At 42.6% G+C, this 18534-nt stretch overlaps 1 protein-coding gene across 1 annotated transcript in view; it reads right to left on the bottom strand.

Annotated features, from left to right (window-relative positions):
* Positions 1-18534, bottom strand: part of RHOA (ras homolog family member A) — a 24154-nt gene continuing 5620 nt past the window's right edge. The window contains exons 2-5 of the mRNA XM_065075040.1: positions 5803-5960; positions 3344-3464; positions 2253-2383; positions 1-1274 (exon numbers count right to left, since the gene is read on the bottom strand). Coding sequence (XP_064931112.1) covers positions 1101-1274; positions 2253-2383; positions 3344-3464; positions 5803-5958 — 582 coding nt within the window. The 5' untranslated portion in view covers positions 5959-5960 and the 3' untranslated portion in view covers positions 1-1100. The remainder of the gene's footprint in view (positions 1275-2252; positions 2384-3343; positions 3465-5802; positions 5961-18534) is intronic.

Below are 18534 nucleotides of genomic sequence, written 5' to 3' on the forward strand. Positions count from 1 at the left end.
TACAGGGAGCTTAGAAAACTGCCTTTATTCTATTAGTTGTTGGAAAAATGAAAATACAGAAAGAGTTTAGTTGGCTGCAGAACAGCAAGAAGTTCACAGGTTAGGAGTCTGATCACTACATGGTAACCAAACTTACACAAAAAGTTTCTTTTTTTTTTGTTGTTTTTTGTTTTGAAACTGGGTCCAGCAATGAACTTAAGGCAACTGAACAGTTCAGAAGCTTTGAGTGTGAGCAGGCTGTCTTTTCTCATCCCTACGGCACATCACGGAAAAGCTCTTCCTGGGTGTGCAGACCGCTCAAGTAACTCAGATGGGTCAGACACTTACAAACGAACAGGGGAAGAGGATCAGCTGCTTTCCATCGGACTTTATTTTCAAATACAGTTTCTTAAAAAACCCAGAACACCTTAACGCAGAGGTTACAAGTAACAGTATTAGGAAATCCAATTATACAAAAAATACTACATCTAAGCTGGGGTAAATAGATTTATTTTTGGTAACATACATTTAAACTGGCACTAATTACACAGTAACTAAAAGGTAACTAACATGAAACCACAGAACCCTCACTTTTCCTTAGCTGAATGGGACTTGGTCATTTCAGAGTGATCACATTTTCAAACTAATGTTTTACACCACTGAGCCATGAAAATCAGATCTTCCTAAATGTGATAGCACTGAAGCTACACTTGATTCCACATACAGCCATGTAACTGTTGTACTCAATTAGAATAGGACGTTAGTTATAAAGTAGTTACAGAGCAATCCTCTGTGTTGACAGCTTTTTCTCTTTCTAGAGAGAAGAAACGAGATAGAGAATTGTCTTCAATTAGCGCCTGGCATATCCTGTGAGTGCAGAAAAGGTTTGTTAGAGGAATGTTGAGGTTAACCTTGGGTGCACAGATGAATTTGATGCAGATTGTTATAAAAATCATGGTTGGCTTCTAAATACTGGTAGCAAGATGACTCGATTTTTAAATCTCTTAAGTAAATTATAGATAATGAAAAAGGCCAGTAATCATACACTAAGATTAATAAACAGCACTTCAAAATTACTCAAGTGCAGGGTGCTGCTTTGGCCATCTTCCTCTGGCCACATTTTATAAGAGAAGGCACCCGGACTTTTTCTTGCCACGCCGGGCTTGCAAAGCAGCTCTAGTGGCCATTTCAAAAACCTCCCTCACACCGTCTTTGGTCTTTGCCGAACACTCCATATACCCAAATGCACCAATGCGGTTTGCCATATCTCTTCCTTCTTCGGGTTTGACAGGCTCCTGCAACAGCACAAAAGCCACAGGTGAGAGCGATCCAAAGCCACAGCAACGCACACCCGCCTTCCCCTTCCCAGCCAGCTTCCCAACGAAGGCAGAGGAATTTCTGGATTAAATGCACCTAAGTAATTGGTTAGTTAGTAACTAATTGCTCCCCTGAGAGCGATCCTGTAAATAACAAGAGCAGGTTTAAAATGAAATTTGCTTATTTTCTCCAGGTGCAGCACGCACTGGATTACACAGACAGGACGCAGAGTTGCGTGCTGCGCCAAAGCTTGAGGGCACGATTGGTTTTCTAACACCTCTGAGCTTGAAAGCTGCAAGACTCTTTGAAACTTGAGCAAATTGTTTATTTCTGAGGAAACGTTTATGCAACTCTTTGCCACAATTGTAACAAAAGCCTATGAACAAATCCCAAAACTAATGCCTCAGTCTTTGTTTACAACAAATATTATGCAACAGGAACAATAATTCCAGGACAAAGCAGAGTACTTGCAGTCTCATACCCAAGCAGGGGGTTTCAGACACAACTGGAATATGAAACATAGTGATAGGCTCAGGAACAAGCTGCAGCACCTGTGGTTATTGCCTCAAAACATTTACCCATTAAATGGTTTCATTTCATATCCTGAATATACAGAATAAAGAACAACGCAAGTGTGCGTGCACTTGATGTGTTGATGGCTGCTACTGGATTCCTTTCTAGCCCAGGGATCCGGCTCTCCAGCATGGAGAGCAGCTGACTGCTAGTAACCCCATAAAGCCATTTTCATTGTTGAAAGTGCCTTTTTCTAAAAATTAAATCTCCAAATATTAAAAAACAAACACTTGATTAAAGCTAACACATACTTTCTGGTTTCTGTCACGGGGAAGTGTTCATTATGCAGCCCATAGGGAGCTGGCGGCTGCGGCCACTCATTTAATGCTCTACAACCACTACACCTTTTTCATTCATTGTGCGACTATCAGAAAGGAACTTGCCTGCTTCATTTTGGCCAGCTCTCGTCTTGTGTGCTCGTCATTCCTCAGGTCCTTCTTGTTTCCTACCAAGATGATAGGCACATTGGGGCAGAAATGCTTCACCTCCGGGGTCCACTTCTCTGGGATGTTTTCTGAAAAAAAATCAATAGAAGTGTGACTGTACCAAAACCCACTTCTGCGGAGAGTTTTATTTTAAAGCTTTTACCTGCTGCCTGGGTGGTTTTAACTTGCTAATCCACACCGATGCCTTTTTTCTACTTTTAATTTGGGAAGCAAATAGACCTGTTCTGGTATTACCAAAAAAGTCAAGCCTGCCTATGGTGATTTTAAGGCTGAAGGACGCCTAGACCCGTGGCTTCTCTACATCTCTCAGTAGCTACTTGACTAGGGTCGGCATAAGAACAGCATGCAGAATTCTAAGTAGAGCGTTACAGAATATTTTGCCTCAAGAGAAACATTTTCTTTCTCTCCGAAACTGAAGATGGGCACAACCCCGAAGTGTAACCATGAAGCGCAAGTTTTTACATCACTTCTTCCTTATAATTACAGATGCACAGAAACAAAGACTTTGTGTAAGTCACTTGCAGATTTGCCATTTCTCCCTATATGCAGCAAATTAATCCACATTTGTACACAGGAAAACTTGAGAGCTTTTGAAAGCAAAACCTTGATAAATTCTATATAGCAGGAAGTGCTGAACAGTCCAAAACATTTGGCTTTGCCTTCAGCAGCTCTCAGACACCTGAGATTCAGCACTGGATGTACCTGCAGGCTACGTAACCGCTTTTCTTCACAAAATTCCATTCCGCTTTTGAAGAGACATTAGCTATCATGGCACTGTTTTCTTGCCTGAAAGAACAACTTAGGCAAGCATTTTGAAGCCAGCTTTTGCACTACAGTCAAAGCAGCGGTTCTGTGGCTGCACCCAGACGCAGCAGCGCGCAGCCAGGGCCTTCCCGCTCGCTTGGGGTGTGAATTTTGAAACTAGGAAAGCTGGCAGCCATTACAGCACATGAAAATATATTTTACAGCACAATTTCCAATGAGAATATAGCGACACATAGTTACAATTCAGTTAACGCTCTGCTTACCTAAACTATCAGGGCTATCAATTGAAAAACACATAAGTATAACATCGGTATCTGGATAAGAAAGCGGTCTAAGTCGATCGTAGTCTTCTTGTCCTGCTGTATCCCACAAAGCCAACTCAACCTGCAGAAGAAAGATCAAGGCAGTTAGTCAGATCACCAGGGAAGTTTTGAAGCTAGTAACCCAAGAGAAGTGGGTAAAATATCTCAGTCAACAGCACTCAAAAGGAGGAGACTACAGAACAAACCACTTTGACAGGAGAACTATCAGAAACTTTACCTGCCATAACTCAAAAAAAAACCAATTTACTGCACCTTATGGGGCTTTTATTTATACCCATGACCAGTGTCAGTTCTCTGAAAGGACATAAAACCTACCAGCAGAAAAGCAAGACAGAAGAATCAAAGGGAAGTGGCTCCAAAGGGCTGGGAATTTCTCTGATAAGCATTCAAGAAATGCCCATTTTCAGTGAAAATAGGCTCTAAGTATATGCTTTTTAGGACTATGCATATTTTCAATTGGTTTACATCTGGAACCTGTAGTGACTGAGAAATGTCAAGACTGTACCTACTTGTGCACAAGTTCATTGAAGCCCCACCACAGCAGAAATTTACACTTGCAATTTGCTTTGAAATAAACCTGATGTGTGTAAAGCAGCTTCTTACCAAGAACTGAGTAAAGCAGCTAATGTTCTCAATATTTCTACTTAGAGTGGAACTAGGGGAGAACACCCTAATAGGATTGTTTAGCACTGCAGAAGGAATAGCCAACGTTTAAACTAGGAAATTTTAAAACTATAATCAAGCTCCTAAGGCATACTCTTGCTTGAGATCCTCTGATGCATCTGCCTTTGCAACAGCATGGGTTCCTTCTTGTTTAAGCTCTTATGTTCAAAAATTTCAGGTAAAAAAAGTCAACAGCAGCTCAGATAAAGACAGGCAGGCAGAACTGGAATCCGAATGTGAGCCTGAATGTGCGATGCAACTGTCTGGTTATATTGCGAAGGTACCAAACCTTAGCTTCTCTCAGAGTCACTTCTGCATTCCAATTTGCAAATGCAAATTCTGTAGCAAATGTTCATATTTTGTACAGCGATGTCTGGGCGCTGAAATCAGCTCCCATGGCTCTATCTAAAAAAACTACATGTTGTACCATCACCGTTTTGTCTTCACGAGGCTTCTGAACATTCCTGGCAACGCTCTTCTGGGACGGCAGAGGGAAGTGGCTGTCAAACAGAACGGTCTGAAGCACCGCTCTCCTATCAACTTTTGTAACCAGGTCTTCAGAAGACAAAGTGCTTGGATAAGGTATGTCATCTAGTTACAAAAAAATGCACCTTTTATTTCCACAACAGAAAATGCATTGCTCAAGCTGCTCACATAGTTTTTATTTGGATGCCAGCTGCAAGTAGCTGATAGGGCACAACTCTGTTCAACCCATTTAGAGATGCAGAGATTTAGGCAGAAGGGAATGATAAGTTTGACTAGATAATAAGAGAGGGAAATTGATATCATGCATATTTTAACCAATAGTCCTCAGAGTCTAAGATACAATATAGAAATTGCAGAAACTATCACCTGGGGGGAAAGTATGTTCCAATATTAATCTAAAAGCCTTTTTTTTTTTTAACCGATTCATATAAGGGAGCCAAAAGATCTTTTTAGGCTCGAATAGCGTAAACTACCATGACTAAACCCACAAACAACCCGTGCCTGTAACAGTAGGAAATCAAATTTAACATAAAGCCCAAAACCAGTTCAAAAAGTTTTTGTTCAAATCAGGATCAAAACAGTTTCAATCAATCTGCCTTTGCATCTGAACTAGAACTGACTGAAAGATGTTCTGGCTGCACCTGAACCCAGTGCAAAGGCGCACGTCGCAGCAAGGGGCAAGGCAGTGAGCTCAAATAGCTGAGCTTTCAAGGCACGAGCTTTCTGTGCTCCCAGAGTATCCCTGAAAGTGGCAATTTTTACATGTCATCTATTACCTTGCGTGACATAAATGCAGAAGGCAACCCATCCAGCGTTCAGAGAGCAGCCTGCTGAAAACTGCCCCTTGCAGCCGCGGTCCAGCGTGCTCGCTGGTTTGGCAAACGAAAGGAGCTGGGGTCATACGGATTGAAAACCGATTTTCAAAATATTTTAAACTAAAATGAAATATTTTAATGATTTACTGAAGTATAAACTATGAATAAAGCTCAGGGAGCTGTGGGTATGCTTGGCCACTTTAGCATTTCAATTTGTGTAAGGTTAGAAATAGGATGTTAAACAGACACTGGACATGAGCAGGTCCTAGCAAGGCTAATATTTGTTCCACAGGAAAATGCTTAATACTTAGAAATGTATTTACAACATAAACACTAAGCATGTGTACTAATCACTTATTAAAGAAGTGTAGAGATCTCCATGCTATTCTGAATAAATGCAAGTTCATTTTGACTGTTACAGAAACGTACACATACCTGCTTTCCATCCACTTCAATATCTGCTACATAATTTTCAAAGACGGTGGGAACATACACTTCAGGGAACTGGTCTTTGCTAAATACAATCAGCAGACAGGTCTTTCCACAGGCACCATCACCCACTATAACCAGCTTTTTTCGAATGGCTGCCATAGCTGAAAAACAAAACGACAACTTATTAATTCTTCCACTGCAGCTTTTAACTGAGATGCTAGTAATTAACAAGCACTAAGTTTCCAGTTAATAAGAACTTTCAAATTGAGCTTACATGTCCATTAGAGACGCAGAGAGGTGTTTGGAATCACGCAAGTTGAAATTCCCATTCTTTTTTAGAAAAACATTCTCTAGAATCGTCAACACACCACTGAGCTACTGGGTGCAAAAATAACAGAACGGAGAGGAGCCCAGCCTGGTTTGGCATTTCCTTACGCATTCTAAAGGTTAAGATGGGAATGTCCAGAGACTGCGAGTGAGCAAGCAGCGCTGCCCTAAAGCACCTTCTGAAAAGTGTCTTGTAGGTAATCGAATATGAGATGCGGGGCAGTAACGTTTTCCTGTCACGCTGAATTGTCTTAATGACAAAGTGCCATAAGCTGAGGAGCCGCTGCCTCATCAGAGCACCCACGGAAGGAACTCAAGGCAACCAGTCTGTTCCTCGGGTTACAGCCGCCACACTGCGAAGGGTTTTGGAAGTACGCACCCTGCTTTCCGGGACATCACTGTTACCAGGTTATTTTGCCTGCTATCAGCTTACTGTAAGCAAAGGGGGACATAGAGGGAGACACCACCCTGATGCTCCACAGACCTGTGCTGTTCAACATACTGATTTGTACCAGGACTATACAAATTCATGGCTTGCTTACATGCAGCTTTGACCTCAAAAAGATGTTACAAAAGCTTCTAAAGGTTTAACAAAAGCCTAGAGTCAGGGTGGGACTGAACGAGATGATTGTGTTGGATTTATTTTGCAAACTTCTACAAAGTCACAAGTGAACCCAAATAGTACAGATAGAGACTGATTGTTCATCAACACTTCCCACAAACAAATGTGAGCGGGGGGCGGGATAAAAAGACAGTAGAAAACGATTCAGGTAAATGAGGTTTAAGCAAATGAGGTTCAAGGCAAGGAGCCTTAGGAACAAGAGGATGTTGTGGACACAATAAATTTATACAGGCCTAAAGGAGACTGGGCAAGTACATGGAAGAAGCTTCCTGCGTGAGTTAAAGAATGCAGAAAACACATCTGCCTTAGAAAATCCCCACAGTAAAAGTACTTTGGGGCTGTGAGAGTACTTTGGAAAGCACTATACATGCGCCTGCTCTCTTATTTCTTTTCTCTGGGCATTTACTTGCAGCCATTGCAGGAATGAGCTGAAGATTTAGGGAGGGATCTGGCTGCAAGGACTGGAATGAGGACAGACCCGTAACTACTTTCTTCTCTAGAACACGAAGGCGTTTCCAGGGGAAGCCGCTTAGTCATCCCATGGAGCTTCCTGGAAATGGAGCAAATAGCAACGCCATCATAATACCTCCCATTGCATGACCAAAACAGCACAGGGGAGCACCCTTGTGAGTTAACTTTTTCCATGACAATCCCAGTACAAAGCTCTGTGAGGACGACTAGGGCTGCTGACAAGGCAAGGGCAAAAGGGTACAAAGAGGCACAGAAGAGAATTAAAAGACATTGCAAAAATGTTTTCTCCTTTCCACCTCTTTTCTTCTCTAAGTAGAAAGGCAAAGCTAACTACCTAGAAGCAACCTTTAGCACTATTAGGTGGTGAAGCAGCAGTGGGTGTTACAGAGGTTCTGTCCTTCTGCTCCAGGTGCAGCCAGAGCAGGACCATTTCAGCACATGAAGCAGGAAGGGCTCAAGGGCTTGCAGAGCTTGTCAGACACAACTGCTCAAGTAATTCAAATCTATCTCTAAAATAAGCTTCTTTCACCTTGTAAATATATATGTTCACACATTCAAGTTATTTACCTTAGGGACTGGGGGTTATTTTTAAATCTGTGGAAGGTTTTAAACGATCCAAGCTTTAAAAAGGTATTCTTTCATTCATTTTAGATGATTTTGAAGAGTTTCTAGCACTGGTAATATTTGATATTTGCAGAACTGAAAATCATCTGTCCTCTGTACCAAGTCAAGATCAACTACTTACAAGTTCTACCTACTCTCAGTTTTGTTTAATCTGACCTTAAAACCTGTGTTGCTGAGTCCTACAAAACCTCTGAAGCCATCTACTCCTGTGCTCCACAATATTTACTATGAGAAAATAACCCCCAACATGTAACCTCAACCTTCTTGGATGCAATGTAAGCCCACTACTGTTTATCCTGTTTGTCACAGGCATAGGAGAAGAGATTATTCCCTTTCCCTAGTGCCATTGAGAATATATGCCTTCATGTAGTCTTCAGGCCAACCAATTCCAGTTTGTTTAAGCCTTCGCTGTAAATCATATTTCCTAGACCTTCCTGTTGTTCCCTGCTGAACACAGTCCAATTGGCACAAATTTACCAAAGCATGGAGCCTAAAAGCTGAATCCAGTATTTCACTTAGGGCTTTACCCACATTAATTAGAGCTGAAGGATTATTTTATTTATATTCCGGGATATACTACTGCTCAAACACCATACTGGAAGTGTCCATCTTTGCCCCCCATACCTTCCCAGAAGACAACATTGTTGATACATTCCACTTTTAACTCATGGCAACTCCCAGGTCTTTTCATCAGGACTGCTACACAGTGAGTTGTTCTCTATTCACCCAGCTAAATGTTCTTCTGTCATGCTTTTCTCTCACCTCTGACGTTTTTTTCTACCTCCAAGTTCTAGTGCTGTCCTGCAGCTTAATCACAGCCCTTCTCAGGTGCCAGCTTAATAATCACGATTCCCAGGTAATTATCTAGGTCATTGATGAAACGCCACTGGAGACAACGCAGGTGGATGTGGGAATGGGATAACACGTCCTTCCTCAGGATCCTCCCTCCTCTCCCTCCCATGCTGAGCACGTGTGTGACCTGCAATAGTACCCAGGGCAGGTGACCTTTCCAGCATCACCTACGGATAACTGTCTTTTTCTGTGGATTATCAGATCAACTCTGCCTTTACCTTCCTCCAAATACTTCTGTCACTCTAGATTTTTTTTTTAAGTGTTCCTTGTCCATTGGATCTCATTTTATGCTTTGGCTTCTACATACTTATGTGTAAAGTCTACAAGACAATTGTAACTCTGTAAAAAAAAATCATAATTTGAACTAATGATTTCTATAAATCTTTCCCTAAAACCAACAACAACACCCCCCTAACACCAAAACACAAAACCAAAATAAACAAAAAACTCCAAACAAACAAAAAAAACCCTCCAAACAAACCAAAACAACCACCCCCAAAATCCAACAGCTTGAAAATTATATATCTAAAAAATTATTTCAGGAGTTTTACTTGATCTCAGTACCCCTTTCCTGAGAAAAGTCTCCTTGCCTGAACCCTTCCTGAGCTCTGTTGACGTTACCTGGACCCCCTGTGGCAGAGCGCTCTGTGACCAGTGCCCATCAGCTGCGTGCACCCAGCCGCCTCCTTCCCGCTGCTCACCACCCACCCCGAGACTCCTCTGCTCAGTCTTTTACGTGCAGGATGGTCACCAGGACATCTCAAACCTGCTGAACGGTCCCTTCTGTCTAGTACATTGAACATCTAAGCAATTCAACTTCCCTCATCACCAACTTCTAGAGCATCCCGTCAAGATTCTCACAGAAAGCCCTGGCTACCTTATCTGTTCTTGGTGACCTGTGGCACTCTCACCTTTTTTACTTTAGTTTCACCTTCCAGAGCATTACCAGTGAATAATTCCTTCTGCATAATGTCCTTGGAGCAAATATGTTGTATACAATTCATTTCAGGATGCAAAGATCACCACTGCTATCCTTGGAGCTTTCACTTGTCTCCAAAGCCCTAGCACCTGCTTTTGCTTCGCTCACCTCAGGCATTTCCCTGGGCATGTAGCATAGGCCGAGGTTCCTTTGTTTATGGATCTCAACAGATTTTCAGAAACAGCTCAGATTGTAAATGCTGGGTAGACAGAGGTGCCTCAGGATGCCAGGTCTGATCACGGGACAGACCCCTCCATCAACCTCAGAAATCACCAAACATCACAGCCACTCGTTCCTGGACACTAGTGATTACAAACTCTACAGCTTCATGGTACTTGAAGTTTCCTCTCTGCTGGTGAGGCTGAACCCTTACTTGCTGCCAGAACAATATATTTCAGTTCTGTTCAACATGTGGATGTTCAAGGGTGGAATGCTGCTGCTAGGCCTGCACCAGCTTTCTTCTTACAACAGACTCATCTCCTCCATAGTGCTGGAGGCCTCCGTGCACACAGAAACTGTCCTAGTGGTGCTACAATGTCCCAAACCCCCATCTGTGGTCTTCAAATTTTAGCAGATATCTGGCCTCCTGTAATCCATGCATTAGCATAGTTACAATAATAAATTCCTAATTTAGAGAATTCAGTGTACAGATCAGCATCTCTTATCAAATTATTTTTAGATAAAATAAAAACATTCCTATCCAGTGGGGAGCTGTAAGTGATCGTCAGGTCTGGCAAATACTCAGACATACAGTACTCACATTACATGCAACCCAGAATTTGCTGCAGTACAGCATGTCGCTAGTGAGTATGTGTCTACATTCAGAGGTTAAAAAAATGCCAAACTATATGAACTACCTAAGAGGATATTACAAACAGACCAAATACAAGGTACTACTGCCTCACTGTAACTGAACATACGTATTACACATTCATCCTTTTATGCAATGCATAGAGTAGGGAGAGACCAATAAATCCAGAAAGCTGCTGGAAAAGCATCACTGACGATGCACACAGAACACTGAGCAAGAAATACTCTACCCCAATTAGTGCAGCAGAATGGCTGCAGTGACCTTCTAGGGCAGGGCTGTCAAACGCATTTTCACCAGTGCCACATCAACCTCGCCATTGTCTTCAAAGGGCCAAATGTCATTTTAGGACTGTACATGGACAATGGCTGGTCTAGAGGAATCTGTGCCGTCTTTGCAGCAAGATGACAGATCTGCAGTTTTTCCTACTCTTAAATGAACCACTCCTCCCACATTTGCATTTACGGGTTTCTTAAAACCAGCTAGTCTGCTAGATTCAAAGTGGAAACTCTCACAACATGAGTCAAGTGACTCATCTGAATGGAAGAGATTCAATTATGACATTTCCTCAACCTAGGCCAGGGCCTTTCACGGATATTACAAGAGCTTTAGACATCGTTTACTCAATCCCAATAACATCACAGGAGGTTACAACACAAGGAGCTCCTGTTTGCTGAGAGTTGCCACACTAATATCCTTGTTACATGAGGCTGCTATTTCCAAGACTCACGCAGCATAAAGCCTTGCTTGTTAAGGGAATCTAGCAAATACTCCAGAAGAATGATAAATAGGGAAAATATTTTTTTTCCATGTTTTAAACGTATTCCCCCCAAGTATTGTTTACTGCAATGGAATTGCCTCTCCAGCATGCTACGTATTTTTCCAAAGAACATTTCCAGTGCCTCCTCTCTTGCAAATCCCAAGGCCACACAGCACGAGTGAGAACTACGGACATACTGTTGACATTCTGAAGTTGGATAAGCTGGTAACAAACATGCCAGGTTTGCCTGTGTCACTCTGGATCTCATCCTGGAGAAAGTAATAAAGTGAGAGAAACAGCCCTTTACCATCACATAGGCATCCCAACTAGACTTAATGTCAATTACCAGTCAACTACTAGCAAATTTCTATTGCCTGCTATGCCATACCAGCAGATCCCTTGTATAATGCACAGTTTTGTCCAGAAAGATCTGGATGACTGCATATGTTAGCAAGAACTCAGAAAAAACAGTTCAGCAGGACCATTAACGATGTTTCTGATGCTGAGGGGGAAACATCTTTTAAATTCTCTCCCACCTCATCTTGCTGAAGTCCTTCAAACCAAAATGTTGGTGAGGGTTTTGAAACCTTGTAGAGGCTGTTTTGCCGCTGTCCCCCCTACACCCGGCGCTCGCAGGGTTTGCAGCTGAGCACTCCCAGCCTGGTCCTCTTCTCAACTGCGGCACTTCCCCTGCCCTCGGCCAGCGGGAGGAACCAGAGCAAGGCTGAGGGACCAGAAGATGAAGCTTTACTCAAGCGTCCCCCATCCTGACCAGTCAAGCCCTGCCCTCTACCTACCACAGAGGAGAACTGCCTCTGCACCAGGATCTGCATTTATTCTTAAAATATGCTCACTTTTGTTCAAGCTTGAGTGGGAGGAGGAATGAGTTTCCCCAAGGACTCCAGTGATGAAGAGGACATGGATGAACAGGCTTTCTCCACAGTTTTCTTCTGGTTGTTTAGCAAAGTCTGGCATAAAAACCAAGAACCACCAAAACAGTTTGGAGCAGAAAGCAGATCAGCCCAAAAAGCAAATAGCTCAGCTTTTAGGGCAGCTGCATACAGACAGTGAGGAAACTGGAGCATTTGGTGGGAGAAATGGTCCAAAGACCATGAGCAGAAAATGGGGAGGGTGCAGGCAAACAGGCCAGGAAGAGGACAGCAGAAGGACGTAACCACTCCAATCCACCCTCCTCTAGCGCAGAACCCACGGCTCCCACATCTCCCAGCTGCTTATTTGCCAACAGGAGGTGAGTGTCTCAAAACCTTCTCCTGCATGGAAGTACCAATGGAAAATGTCAGCAACCATATATTCTGTACCTTTTTTTCCCTCCACTACACTTCTCATTAGTGAAAGTATGTACAAACAAATGTCAGAAATCTTGCAGTTTGCTGTTGAAATGCTATCCATGTTACTTTAAATCAGCTCCTTTGAGCATACGTAATCCCATATGTGCTATTTTTTTTTTCTACATAACCCACACAGGATGGGCTATGCTCTTAAATAGCAACAGTTGTGAAGTAAAGGAAACTATGACCCTAATTCACCTCTTGCAGAAGTTGCAAAATGGGTAGCAAACCACCATGGGACTGCAGTAAGAAAAAAGGGGGAGAGGAGGGAGATTCAATCACATGAAGGAGTTAGATACATCCTATGCTTCTGTTACAGGTTCCTAAAAAGTCCTGGAAAAACTACACACACTAAACCATGCAGCAAGTGACCACTTATTTATTGTCTTTATTTCTAAAGACATCCAGAATAGAACCCACCTGTACAGCTGCACTGCAAGTAAAGACAAATGAACTCCATGCCCAGAGTAATCATGCTCACTTGGTACCATATACAACTTGAAATCAAGTATTACTGGGGTACAAATACAGTTCAATTACAAGCCAATGGGATACAAACTCTAAAAACATGAATGCAGTCACCACTATACAGGAGACAGTAAACACAGCTTATTTCAATAATTAACACTTACTTAATTCTGTGCAAATCTGCCTGTGGACACATGCATTCATAAACTGATAAGCCACATTATTTACAGCATTGCTAACAAGGCCTTTGGGAAACAACTATATTTATATGCCTTACAGCATCCAGCACATAAAGCAGTTTGACAGTACTGCAGAATAGACCTATTTCCAACTATGGCTCTATGTGGGAGCAGTTGCTAAGAAAAAGATAGCTGATGGGGGGTTTTTTTTGAGAATTACATATGAAATTTAACACTTGAAAAAAGTTCCAAAACTGGCAAAGCACAGGGCAGGCTACTGACATTGCACATTAAATGTAATCCATGATGAAACAGAAATTATCAATTGTAAGACTGAAGTACAACTGAAAAAATAACACAGAAGGTCAGCGTAGTATCCAACAGGTTTAAAATACTGGACACAGGTCCTTCAGGAAGGTCCTTGGACAGGGCGAGCAGAGCATTCAGCTTTCTGCCAGCAGCTTATTCAGACTGTGTGTTAACTAGGCTCCAGCCCAGCAAGTTTTACTAGTTCACAAAAAGTGCTTTGCACGCATAGCCGTGCACTTCCAGAGCCAGTTTTAAATTGGGAGCACTATAACCGTGTTACAACCCTGGCCAATAAACCTCATCAGGTGTCAGCTAACTCCACAAATAACCAGCTCAAGCCTCTTTGTACCACATCACCAGAACCGGGAGCAGGGTCAGCTTAACTACATTAGGTCTTAACAACATTGGTTCAGTGCCAGCCCCGGTGAACCCTTAACGACCGATGAATTTTATACAGTCATAAAGAGTTATCCAGAGGTACAACATTGGTGTTTAACAGGCATACGCATACAATGCATTTCAGTTAGCACACAGTCTGTTGTTTATCCTGCCTCTATGATGGCTGCGATGGGGCAGGTGATACCTCATCCAGCATAAAGCCTGCCAAGCGCAAAATTTTTGAGGAAACCTGAATTGGCAGGCAGTACTAGATCCGTGTTGTGTGTCATGCGGACACAGAACGTCTAATCTGAGATATCATGTGAAGCCTCAAAGCTGGATTCATCCTATCAAATTACAGCCTTTGCCCTTGCTCTCCTCTTCAGGATAGATCTTGTATGACAACATACAATTTATCTGACTCTCAAAGAAAATTGCTTTTGATTCTGATAAATTTTCTTGATTTCTAACCACCACAGGAAAGAGCAAAACATTTTGCTTTGCGCGCTCTCGCCGTACAGCCCACCCACCCATGCTTTGCAGGAATAACACCTCAGCACCAAACTCTCCCAGGAACACAAACTATCTTCTAACACCCAAGCTGTGAGCTCTGCAGCCCACTACACCCAGCATTATGTCCTGCAAGCAGCTCCAGCACAAACACCGACCAGGGAACCAACTTGTCCCTGCAGCTAAACTTATATTTCCTACATATAAAGACCCCCAGACCATCCTTCACTACAGGCCTACACACATATAAAAATGGGTGCATGGGCTTGGGACTTTGGTCTCTCCACCTCAGCGCCTGGCATTCAGAACCAGCTTAGGAGTGGATTCCTACAGAAAAAAAGCGGGAAAAAAAGAGTGAGAAACTTCCCCCTCTGCGCCCTCCAGTCTCCAACCATTTCAGCTCAGGATCTTCTTGGGTCAGATGTGGTGCCCATGAATTTGGTAACCTCAGATTTCTCTTCCATGAGCTTGCCCAGACTCCCTTTGAACCCATGTAAACTTCCAGCACTCACAATATCCTGTTGGAGGGAGTTCCCACAGCCTAATTACATATTGTGTATAAAGCCACTTCCTTCAAATTCAGGATTGTCCCTGTAAGTTTCTTTTACTGCCTCCTAACCCCCAAATGAGAGAACAAAATGAGAGTGAACAATTTATGCCTCTCACCCTCTTTCTGCTGCTCACGTAACAGACCTTCCAGACTGAAGCATCCTACCACAGAGTTGCAGTGTTTTTTGGTGGTGGTATGGTTTTTTTTTAAATACCTTCACACCTTCAACAGTAGCGACTGCCTTATCTGTCAGCTGGCTGCTCCTAGCATAAGCAGTAATAAAGCCGTAGAGGTGTCACGGTGCTTCAGCCAGGAGGGCCCTTGGAAGCCTAGCAGCACAGCACCACGTACCTTCCCACCCCATGCCATCCCCCAAGGGCAGCGGGGCTGCTGGAGCCCAGAGACGCCCCTGTTTTGACAAGGGTGTGCTGTTAGACCCACTCAGCCCGTATCAGAGAACCACACCCTGAGCTGCGTTTCAAGTGCAAACAAGCAGCAGCTGGGCCATTCCCTGTACACCTTTCACTCTTTGCACTGACTCAAGCAGGGACTAGCTTGACTTTAACAGGTGATAACAGAGAATCCCCTACTGTGCTTCTTGCTCCAGCAGTTAGTTACATTTTCTGCATTACTAATGGGGCTTTATTTGTCACTTCCTCGTTTATTTGGCCTCCTCATACTGATATTTTGCATTTCTTTCAGGTGATTGGTAAGAAATACAGCCCAAGAGCTAACTCCTTCATGTTCTCACTAGACACAGATGCACTGCAGTCTCCACTTGCCTTTTAAAGTGTCCTGTTTCTACTAAATTTAATATGAACCATATTGATTTTCTATTGCCTTCGTTTCTCACTGAAAATGACATGCAATTACTGTCAAGTGTCAGCTGAAGGCTAAGATGAACACCTGTACTTAAGAACCAAACTGAAACAATTAACACTAATTGTTTCTATTTCCCCCAGTCCAGGTTGAGTGACATTGCCTTAATTCTTTCCTGAACGCTTTGTTACTTATTCCATTATTGTACCTGGGATTGATACCTTAGTCTGATGGGATTATAATCATTAAGGTTGTCCTACTTCTCCTTATTATTACTGCATATTAGCATTCTTTCAGATTCCTTAAACTGCTGCAGTAGGTAAAGAACTTTCTGGGAAAAGAAAAATTATATAAAACCCCTCCATTCTCAGGCCAGAGATCTTCAGAGCTGAGTTATGTATCAAAACAGAGGTGTCAATTACCAAGCCCGGCCAGATCAGGCCTGCAACACCATTCAATCTTTCTATTATTTTAATTTTTTTTTTTTTTAATTTAAGGAGATAATCAAAATACCTGATTACAGAGAAGTTCCCTGTGTAGAGATAAATAACTTGTGCAAGATAGGAAACCAGAGAGAAAGAAATGCTCAGCTCTCACATAAGATCACCAGTGGAACCTGCACAGCTTGACATACATAAATGACCCAAAAACGCGAGGACAAATAGCAATACAATAAAATTTACTGGTGATGCCAAGATGTTCAGGTAATAAAGGCAAGGGCTTACTGTGATAAATTTCAGAACCTTAACAGGCTCTGTGGCTAACCAATAAAATTTGAAATAGATAAATGTGCAGTGATATACAAGGTAAAAACCAGATTCAACTTCTGATATGAAATGATGGACTGGCAGCTGATCGCTGCTATTCAAGGGCAATATTTTAGGGTTATATAGTTAATTCTTTTGAAATACAAGCTCAACACTCTGAAGAGCTATTAAATAATTAAAAAAAAAATCACACCTCACACTAAAAATTCCAGTATTAAGAATTAGGAAAAATGAACAAATCAGGAATCATTAAGCTGACACAGGAATCCCCAAGCACACCTACATCTTTTGACTCTTGTGTGCAGTTCTGATCCTCCCCATGTCAAAAGGCTACAAAGGAACTGGAAGTGACTCAGAGCAGAGCAACACAGATGATTAACTACAGCACAGCGTCCGTATGAAGAACAACTATGGCAGAACTGGAAAAAGGACAATCCGGAAGAGAGACAACCAAGGAAGAAAACAACTACAGACCCTTCTCTAAGATCCTAAGCAGTGGTGAGAAAAGCTGGTGCCTGAGCGTTCAGTCGGTAAAACAAGGACAAGGGCACCGGGGACGAGCCAGGTTCATGGCAGGGCACACAGCAAGGCTTCGCTGTTTCTGACACATTTCAACTCTTCAGGCTCATCATTTCTTTGCCATAAGTTTCTCTTTGAGCTCCCTTTTTCTCCCAGTTGCTCTTCGTGCTTTTGACTTTGTGTTTTATATTTCTACTTCCAGTTTTTACTTTTCTCCATTTCAGCTGTAGGGCTTACTTGCATTGTTTTTTTAAGTGCAAACAAAACAGATGCCTCCATTTCCTTTCCAAGTCAGGTTATTTAGTTTGTTTTCAACACTTGATTGGGGGGAAAATATCACAAAAGTAGGTTCCTGAAATGTATTTTTTAAGCCTGTTTACGCCAAAATTGTTAGAAACTAAAACAGCAATATATGCAAGCAAAACTCTCTGTCTTAACATTGTCATAATGCATTCTGTTTTGCAAACTCCAAACTTAGCAAGGTCCTCCTGGTCTACTACAAGTTTTCTTTGTTCTCAGCTACCTGCAAAGTTCACCCCTATGCTGTTCACCTCCCTTTTTCTATACAATTAGTAAATTAATACCATTTCAGAACCCAGGAAAGAAGTCTAATTACAGCACTTCTCCCCTGCCTTACTCTACCATGACAAGTCCCTGTTCCAAGGCTGAAGGCAAAGCTGGGACTATGGGGTCAGAAAGCTTTATTTTGTCCCCAGGACCCATGGCTGCCATTGCCATCCTTCCACACACACTTCACATTCTTGCTACTTTGCCACTGCTGGCTAGATCCTTGTTATCTGTAGGTACGATGACTTACGAGAGCACTTATCTTATGCAATACCAAGTCCCAAGATTACTTTGAACAAAATGAGATTAGGGCTTAATATTGAGGTAATTATAGTAGATCTGTGGATTTCCACTCCTGTGCAATCTGCAAAACACTTGACAGTTGTGACATTATTTCTTGGAATCCCCTTTGTCCAGAGACCCCCAGCATGACAAAGAGGACATGGGCAACCACGCGTTGAACAAGGCAGGTTCTGCTTGGCTGAGGTCACGGTCTTTAGGCACCCACCAGTGCCCCGGAGCTGGCAGCAAAAGCACACACGGACAAGAGAAACTAAACCCAACTCCTGCTGTACCCAGAGCTGGCACTCTGACCTGCGTTCCTCCTCTTCTCCCACCGCAAGACACCTGTCAAGATTGCGCTGGTTCAGATCGAACACCCATCAAGCTCAGCACCCCACATGCAGGGTTCTCAGATGACAAACACAGACCAGAAGCAGCAGCAAATTTATTGATACCCCTGCAAGTTTACTTTCTCAGTTTCCAGCTTGGGGCTATTCTCAGTTTTTTTCCTCTTTGTGCTCAACAGCCAGTTTGATAGCATTTTCTCCTGTGTTTTCATCTATTGGATTCTGAAGCCATGTAAACCATTTTCATT

The sequence above is a fragment of the Columba livia genome, chromosome 10 (genome assembly GCF_036013475.1).
Source record: "Columba livia isolate bColLiv1 breed racing homer chromosome 10, bColLiv1.pat.W.v2, whole genome shotgun sequence".
NCBI lineage: Eukaryota > Metazoa > Chordata > Aves > Columbiformes > Columbidae > Columba > Columba livia.